The 8,974-nt window shown below is 42.3% G+C and overlaps 1 protein-coding gene across 1 annotated transcript; it reads left to right on the plus strand.

Moving 5' to 3' along the window:
• The first annotated feature begins 963 nt into the window (after positions 1-963).
• On the plus strand, positions 964-8,503 carry LOC136004254 (ATP synthase subunit alpha, mitochondrial-like). The gene is given in 13 exon segments (XM_065660593.1): positions 964-1,046; positions 2,062-2,140; positions 3,239-3,408; positions 4,216-4,332; positions 4,334-4,408; positions 4,487-4,653; positions 4,798-4,946; positions 5,841-5,992; positions 6,121-6,345; positions 6,450-6,557; positions 7,102-7,246; positions 7,465-7,615; positions 8,298-8,503. Coding segments are annotated over 13 exon segments (1,680 nt in total). The 5' UTR covers positions 964-986; the 3' UTR covers positions 8,380-8,503.
• Positions 8,504-8,974: the final 471 nt, after the last annotated feature.

Below are 8,974 nucleotides of genomic sequence, written 5' to 3' on the forward strand. Positions count from 1 at the left end.
GTTCTACTGATAAGCAACTATTGACAAGGAAAAGCAGATGCCTGAGTCTATTGATAAGGGGGAGAAGCAGATGGTTTATGGCTGGGATACTGACCAAACCCTAAGGCTATGCATGAAGATTAAAAGGTGAAAAGTTTAAGAAGAGGAAGACTCATTTACTTCATCTTGAAGACCCCTGCCCCCAGGAGGAAGACTCATTTACTTCATCTTGAGACCCCTGCCCATGACCAGAGGGGGGCACTGCGCAGGCGCAAAGGACCTTCTAGCTCATTATAATACGAAGTGGGGATAGATGCTAAATATGTATAGGCGTATCAGTAATCTAATGCATATGTATACCTTAAGAGAATAAATGTAGAGGGAAAAACAACCCTGGGTGTGCATACTTTGGAGGAGCTATCCCCATGCACCTCAGCGCTGAATAAAAAGCACACCTACTTTACAACTTTAACTAGTTGTGGAGTCAATACGCATATCAATTACACCTCAGTATCAGCGCTTTCTCCTCAGCAAACGAAATCCTACCTCTCACACGTGGGGCTTGTTGCAAAGTGCAGTGTCCCTGCGGCATTAGGCCCTGGTAGGTAGATCATGACAAGGAAGAGAGCTCTGTGCACCTCACCTTACAATATTACTATTCTGTCACCTCTGACAGCACTTATAAAGCCAGTTTTCAAGTTCCAGGTATTAGCAACAAACTAGCTAAAAGCTCCTCTGTAGTAACAGCAAAAAAAGAAAAAAACAAAACAACAAGGCACTACACATCACGTCCCTTTACCCATTTTCAGAGCGCAGGAGAGATACCAACACTTCTCAGCTACGCTTCTCTTCTGGGGGACGCACTTCTAGACTGCGCCCCGCCCTGCGGTTGTGACCTCGCCACCAAAAGGGGCGGAGTGGGGCACCGCCATTAAGCTGCTAGCTTAGAGCTAGCAGCTTCCTTCTGTGCGCTTCAGTGCTCCCTGGAGGAGTTTCTGCTTGTTGCTATGTTCGTCGCCCGTGTGGTTTCTGCCCTCGCCCGCTCCTTGCAGCAACAGGCCAGCTTGGTGAGCGCGCTCCCTTCTTCCTAGGGTGAGCGGGATCGTGAGCAGGAGTCGCCGCCGCCGTCATCTTGAGGACTGTGGTCTCCTGCTTTTAGGAGTCTGGGACGGGGTATATGTGTGGGGCTTATCTTAGCTCTGGGTGACAGTGGGATCCCGATCTCCTTAGAAGAAGCGGGGACACCCTTATTTGGGAGGGTGGGCTTTCTAGGGCACCGTCTGCCCTTCCCCTGAGATGTGTATTGGTGCTATTAGGGTTCAGGTTAATGTCTGAAAGCTGCTAGATCCTAGTCTGAGTTAGGGCTTTGAACCGTGAGGCTTGGCCAGGTGGCATTCTTTTTCCCCTGTGTTTGTTAGGAGAGTGAGGGTGTGAAGGTCTGTTAGGACCTATGTTTGGCTGGTGTCCCTTGTGAAGGGAGGAGAGGCCTGCCTAGGTCTTCAGAGAAGTAAAAATGATGATGCATGGGACGGCATTGGGAGCTTTGCTTGGGCCGTAGGTTTATAATTTTTTAATGCATTCATTATCCCAGGTTTGGGGGTTTTTGTTTGTTTGTTTGGGTTTTTTTTTTTGGTATTGTATGTGTTCTAATCATACTTTAGAAATTCTGCAGTTAGTTTTTTCTTGGAAAGGTCAGCCCTTTAGAAGGAAATATTTCTCCCTTATACGGAACCAGTAAGGGTGTGCTGATTTCTTTATGCCCCTAACTTTTGATGTTCAGCACAAAGGTGGCAAATGAGAGGAGGTGCTGCTTTAGGAGCTGTTGCTGCAGTGCTGTGATGCTGCATAAGTGCATTGCAGAAAAATGCAGTAAGTAATTAAGAGCAAACTCCTTTATCATCTGTCCATGCTTAGTCATGCTCTAGACTTGGTTCCGTAACTACAGCTTGTGAATGGAGTGGTGTGGAGCTCAGTTCAAAACTGAGACACATTAAACATATAAGCTCATGATCATGTTATCTCTTAACACTTTTTGAGTGACTGAGGAAATCTCACTGTTACTGAAACAATTACTTATTTTAGATTTCTAGACACACCCTGGGTGCAGTATTTGTTGCTACAAGAAACATCCATGTCTCCAAAGCATGCTTTCAGAAAACTGGTGAGTCTGAGGAAGGTCTTCATACAAGTGTGGCTTCAGCACTTGCTCTATCAGACAGAAAGGAGTTCGAATTTGGAATGTGAGGGCTGTGTGTGTGTCAGTTGAGAAAGCATTTGAGGACATTTATGTACTGATAGTGTTTAACAGTGAATTGTCTGTTACACAGTCACATCCAGGAGACTTCACTCTAATAACTATTCAATATTCAAAATTTAATAACTATTCAAGTTATGCTTAAACCAAAGTAGTCACATGTCCCTTAGCTTGCCTGCTTCATGAGGATTCAATTCAGTCTTTAACTCCTGCAGAATTATTTTCAAAAAATGCCTCCAATTCTGGTTTCCTATCTTGCTTGTAACAGTATGAAGGAGCAGATGACTTTCCCAGGCCTAAATGGATTTGCCTTTGTGTCCTTGAATGTAACTTTTTGGCTGCCAGCATCTTGGTGGTTAGATGGTGGCACTGCATAGCTATGTTTTTGTTAGTGGTTCATGTACAATTTCTGAAGTGGTTTAGGGTGATTAAATGTATTATTAGTTTACAGTGTTATTTACTGTTTTCTAGCTGAGGAAATAAAGTTATTGGAGGAACGCTGCCAAACAAATTTGAGGAAGCTGGAGAATACGTTTTTACAGCTTATACTGAACAACTTGCTCCTTAAATGTATTAAGTTCCTTTAATTATATTTGGTTTTGGATTGCAAATTGGTTGACAGGGTGTTTTGATGCCTCCAGTTGAAGCAAATCTTCTGCAAATAGAGCTAGTATGTCCATTCTTTCTGGGCTAAGGCTAATTATTTAATCCAATTTCTAAGGGGGGAAGATTGCTGATACTGTAGGACATAACAAAGGTAATTAATAACTGTCATCAATGTTTTGATTAAAGCTGGCTCGTAATGATGAGTTGAAGCTACTTTTATTGTCTGTGAATACAGAAGCTATTATTTATCTTATGCATCCTATGTAAGGAAGAGTGTTGATTGCTAAACCTTGTGGTATACCTGAGAAAGGGTTTGATGGCTTGTGAGTTAAAGACAAGCTGATTGAATTCATATGGTGCCTTAATGTGCTAAATCTGGTTTGAAATGACTCTTTCCAGGTACTGCTGAGGTATCCTCTATTCTAGAGGAACGTATTTTGGGAGCTGACACCTCAGCTGAACTTGAGGAGACTGGCCGTGTGCTCTCAATTGGTGATGGTATTGCCCGTGTGTATGGCCTAAGAAATGTCCAAGCAGAAGAAATGGTTGAATTCTCTTCTGGGCTGAAGGTAAGCTGTCACTAAAGTAGTTGGTTTAGCCTAGAAATACAAGGAAGACTTTTAAGGAGAACATAAGACTATACTTGGAGGTGCTGGTATGGACCTTTTACAGACTTAATTTTAATATGTAGTAACTAGTTGAAATGATACTACAAAGCTCCAAATATTCTTTGAATTTGTAACACTTTGCTTTCAGTATCAGTATCCAGTTCTTGACCAACATTTGAGCTTTATTTGTCTTCATCTAGGAAGTATAAGAGCTAATCTGGTGTTGGATTTTTGTTTTCTTTGGTTTCAGGCTGGCTTTTCTGTTCACTTTTGAATAATAGCCTCTCTGCTCCAATACAGTGTGCAGTTTACTGACCTTTTGCAGTCCTAACAGTAGCCTAGAGTTAAAATGCTGTCTGTTCTGAGAGTACTGCAACAGCTCTTACAGTATTTTTAATGACCTAGCTTGCCTCAGGCAGAGAAAGAGCCAGTGCTTTTCCCTTGTCCAGTTCCTAGGCAGGAGACCAAATGTTGTATTTGAGCCCTGCTTATTCTTTCTGTTCCTTTTAGAGATTAAGGACTGAATGCTAGATTGCTGCAAATATAGTTATGTAGTAAGATGAAGGCTTAGGCAGGCTCTGTAACCAGCATGGAAGAACATACATACCTTGTACATAGAAGGAGAACATTGACTGTTGTTACAGATAAGACTGAAGTAGATTATGCTGGGTATTTAACACTGTAGAATAATCAAATCAGTATTAAACTGTCAAAATGTTTGTAAATGTCTGTATGGGTTTTCTCAGGACAATGTGATCTTTGTCCTAGGGTATGTCCTTGAATTTGGAGCCTGACAATGTTGGTGTTGTCGTATTTGGTAATGACAGACTGATCAAGGAAGGAGATGTTGTGAAGAGGACTGGTGCCATTGTGGATGTTCCAGTTGGGGAAGAGCTGCTGGGCCGGGGAAGAGCTGCTGGGCCGTGTTGTAGATGCCCTGGGCAATCCAATTGATGGGAAGGTAGGTGTAACTAGTTGTTTACTGCCTCTGCTTATATCTATGTGATAGACTGCAACAGTGATTTTCTTGTCTTTTAAGGGTCCTGTTACATCCAAGACACGTAGAAGAGTTGGGTTAAAGGCCCCTGGGATCATTCCCAGAATCTCTGTGCGTGAACCTATGCAGACCAGTATTAAGGCTGTGGACAGCTTGGTGCCAATTGGTCGTGGCCAGTGTGAGCTGATCATTGGTGACAGGCAGACTGGGTAAGTTAAATGCCTGAGCTAAAAATGTTTCCTTAAACAGAGACTAGAATACAGTGTGTGCTGATGTACAAAGCTGAACACAGAAGGTCATAGAGGTTGGGAGAACTGTAGGCAGCTTAACTTACCAACCTCTGTGTTACACAGGAAAACTTCAATTGCAATTGACACAATAATCAACCAGAAACAATTTAATGATGGAACAGATGAGAAAAAGAAGCTGTACTGTATCTATGTTGCAATTGGCCAGAAGAGATCTACTGTTGCTCAGCTGGTGAAGAGGCTCACTGATACAGGTACAGATTTTTGAAGATGGTTGAGCCTGGCAACTAGTGACATCCTGTTTTCTTTATTATGTTTAATACTACTATGACCTCTTCTAGCTGCAAGTATAGACAGAATTATTTCCTTATGAGTGAGATATTTGCTTTTGTGGACAAGAAATCTTCTAGATATCTTGGGAAAAGAAAACCCTTTTTGCTTTTTTTTGTTTGTTTTGTTTTGGGGTTTTGTTGTTGGTTTGTTGTGGGTTGGAGTTTTTTTGTTTGTTTGTTTGTTTTAGCAGAGTTGAGAGCTTCCTCTTGGCAGTCAGGCAGGCCTGATGACAAGCTGTGGCCTACAAGTACTTCTGGATTTGGCATTTCTTTTATATGTATGCAGGACAGTGTGAATGTCAGTTACAAATCTGGTAGAGAGATTTTACTGCCCAAATGTAAGGGACTAAATGATAGCATCTTTTCAGAACAGCTATCTCATTGATCAAGGCCGCATATGTAACAGAGCTTGCAAGAGATCAGGCACCTTACCTCTTGCTTGCTGGTCAAGCAGATTCATACCTCGCAGGGAAAGAAAAACAGCAAAACACTCAACATAATTTGTTTGGGACTATGAAAAAAAGGGTAGTATCACCTTGCAACAGCCAGGAAACCATGGATTTCTAGGCCAAGTTACTTCTAAACTAAAGTGTGTCTTAGTGAAAGTTTAAACTTGATTTTAAATGGGAAAGTCTGCAAGTGTTAGACATTAGCACATCTGTCAGCACAACTAATCTAGTACAGTGGTCTTTCCTGTAATAGTGTAGTGATGCTGCCTGGGCTTGCTTCAGCAGCTAGTATTTCACATGCATGTTGTGTTTGCTGATTACAGGCATGATGAGGTAATATACTCCATGTGTCTCAAACTCTTTCCAGATGCCATGAAGTACACTATTGTGGTGTCTGCCACAGCATCTGATGCAGCACCCCTGCAGTATCTGGCTCCTTATTCAGGCTGCTCCATGGGGGAATACTTCAGAGACAATGGAAAACATGCATTAATCATCTATGATGACTTATCCAAACAGGTCAGGAAACATTTTTTGTAGGCCTCATAGTCTAGTATGTGCATTTGTAGCTTTAAGAACACCTCTAGGTTTAGAAATTCAAAAATTTAAATGAGCTGAAGTCTGAAATCTTTCTTTATACCACACAGGCTGTTGCCTATCGTCAGATGTCTCTGCTGCTGCGTCGCCCACCCGGTCGGGAAGCCTACCCAGGTGATGTGTTCTACCTGCACTCCCGCCTGCTGGAGAGAGCAGCCAAGATGAATGATTCCTTTGGAGGTGGCTCTCTGACCGCCTTGCCTGTCATTGAAACTCAGGCTGGTGATGTGTCTGCTTACATTCCAACTAATGTCATCTCTATCACTGATGGACAGGTAGGACTTCTTCACATTCCAGTACTTCTGTGTAATTTACTGGCAGGTCTCTAAGGAGGTTTCCAGGGTTCTGACCAAGATAATAGAACAATTTTCTCCTACAGATTTTCTTGGAAACAGAATTGTTCTACAAAGGTGTCCGTCCAGCCATCAATGTTGGTCTATCTGTGTCCCGTGTAGGTTCTGCTGCTCAGACCAGGGCTATGAAGCAGGTAAGCATGAAACTGCTGCTCCTCTTAAGAGACAAGTTGTGTGTAGACTTTCCAACCCATTTCACTCTAAATAGCTGTGAATAGAGAGGGAATAAAGCTTTTAATTCCTTAGTGTTATGAAATTATAGAAGAGCAAACTTTGGGGATCTCTGATATTTCTGTTGCTTGCTGGGGGGGAGGAGAGAAGGAAAATAATATCTGCATAATGATGTAGGACTGTTAAGTTTCAGTATGGTAAACTGGGTACTGATCTAACTAGAAATGGCGAATGCTCTCCTAATCCCATGCTTTTAGTCTAGATATGGAATTAGGTTTAATATCAACTGTAACTATTTCAGGGAGGAATAGCATGTTTGCATTAAAAGGCCAAGCAGACGGTGGGATTTTTTAGAAATGCATATAATTGTCAGAATCTTGGGATTCATTTGACTGGTATGCCAAGCAAAGCTGACTTGTGACAGCTGTCAGCCAAAGATAACCTACAAACTACTAGACAAATTTAAAAGGTGGTCAAACTTAGCCTGATCTGTATCTTGTGTGGTAGGTGGCAGGTACCATGAAGCTGGAATTGGCTCAGTATTGTGAAGTAGCTGCTTTTGCTCAGTTTGGGTCTGATCTGGATGTTGCCACACAGCAGCTGCTGAACCGTGGTGTACGTCTGACAGAGCTTCTCAAACAAGGACAATACGGTGGGTGTTTTGGACATAACAAGTCTGCATTTCCTGTTAGTCTTGTGTTAACAAGGTTGTTTTTTGTGGCAGCATTGTGTCCATTCTGTGAATGCATGAATGCAGACTGTATTGAACCGTGTTGTAGATGTGCAGTTGATCTTCACAGAAGGACTCTATGTAGCACTGATGTGTCCTGATGTCAGTTACCAGTGGCATGAATGCTTTCTCTTCTGCAGTTCCCATGGCTACTGAAGAACAGGTTGCAGTCATTTATGCTGGTGTAAGAGGCCACTTGGACAAGCTTGAGCCCAGCAAGATCACTAAATTTGAGAGTGCTTTCCTAGCTCACATACTGAGCCAGCATCAGGTCCTCCTCTACACAATCAGGTATGATGATTTATTTTATGTCATTCCAAGTATATTAATGGTCACAGAACTGTTAATTTAGTGTCTCCTAGAACATCAGGCCTTGAGCTGCCTGTACCACAACTGGAAGTCAAATCAGCCTTTTTCTATTGTCCTTGCACTGCTGTAGCTCAGCTTCATGGCTCCAGCTTTTACTTAAGAAATCCAGCTGGTGTTTAAAATTGAACCTACTTGCATACCTGAAAACACTTAATTTAATCTAGTTAGTTCCTGTATTTTTGACTGCTTTAAACTGTTAGGGTGGTGTGGATTAAGTGCTGCTTGTTGCCTTCCCTGCTGCTGAGTGGACTGCTGTGGATTTTTTCTGTAGTCCTGTCCTAGTCCTAGCTTGTCTTGTCATGAGTCAAATCATGTGCCTTCCATCTCCAAGGCACTACTCTGTAGAAGGCAGAGCCTTGTGGCAGGGCCTTGTTGAACTATGTACAGCTGTTTTGAAAGTATTTGTAACAAACCTCAGTTCTTTAAACAGAGCTGGTTTAGGAGAAAGGGGTGTTAGTTTCAGTGGTATAGCTTTATGCATCAAACAAAAAGGTGTTAATTTATCTGCTAATGTTCTTAGAAGATTCATTGTAGGGTTTTTTCTTCATCTTAGTTAGGGATTGATTGTTATCTATTTCTGTCAGAAGTTTAACTCTTTCCACAGGACTGAAGGGAAGATCTCTGACCAGACAGAAACAAAGTTGAAGGAAGTAGTCACAAATTTTCTAGCTATTTTTGAGGCATAAACTCTTAAAACTGTTCAGACCAAGCTGTTGTGATCCTGTGCTCCAGCTCCATCAAAGACTTAAAAGTATGTGTGTCTTGAATGTACAGATCTCAGCGAGAATAAAAGATCCCATGTAAAAAGGCTTGTATGTTCTGTTCTGAATTACTGCCTTTCTGGCTGGCTGTGTGCACCACACATTCCTTTAAAACCACAGGGTTAAATTCCCCTGGACACATGGTTGTGAAAGGAACTCTGAAAATTCAAAACAGGGGGTTCAAATTTGGGTGGATCATACTCCTGTAGAAGATTGAATAGGAGTAGTGGCTGGATTCTATGGCCAAGACTGACAGAGCCGAGGTTTCTCTTGCAGGTTTCATCCTGTTTGCTGGGCAGCTGATCTCTGAGGAGAGCATACAGCTGGGGAAGTTGCTTTGCTGTCTTGTCATGGGTGGTAACTAATTGGACCCCACCTTATTCTTTGAGTTTGATGCTGTAATAGTATTTCTTAGACTTGCTGCCTTACCTCTCCTGGTGCCTGGCTTTTGGAAGGTGGGCTCTTTTAGAACTGACTGCTGAGGTTGCATGGGTACACTGGAGCTCAGTTCTTCATCCTT

This window comes from Lathamus discolor, chromosome W (genome assembly GCF_037157495.1).
Source record: "Lathamus discolor isolate bLatDis1 chromosome W, bLatDis1.hap1, whole genome shotgun sequence".
In the NCBI taxonomy this organism is placed as follows: Eukaryota; Metazoa; Chordata; class Aves; order Psittaciformes; family Psittacidae; genus Lathamus; species Lathamus discolor.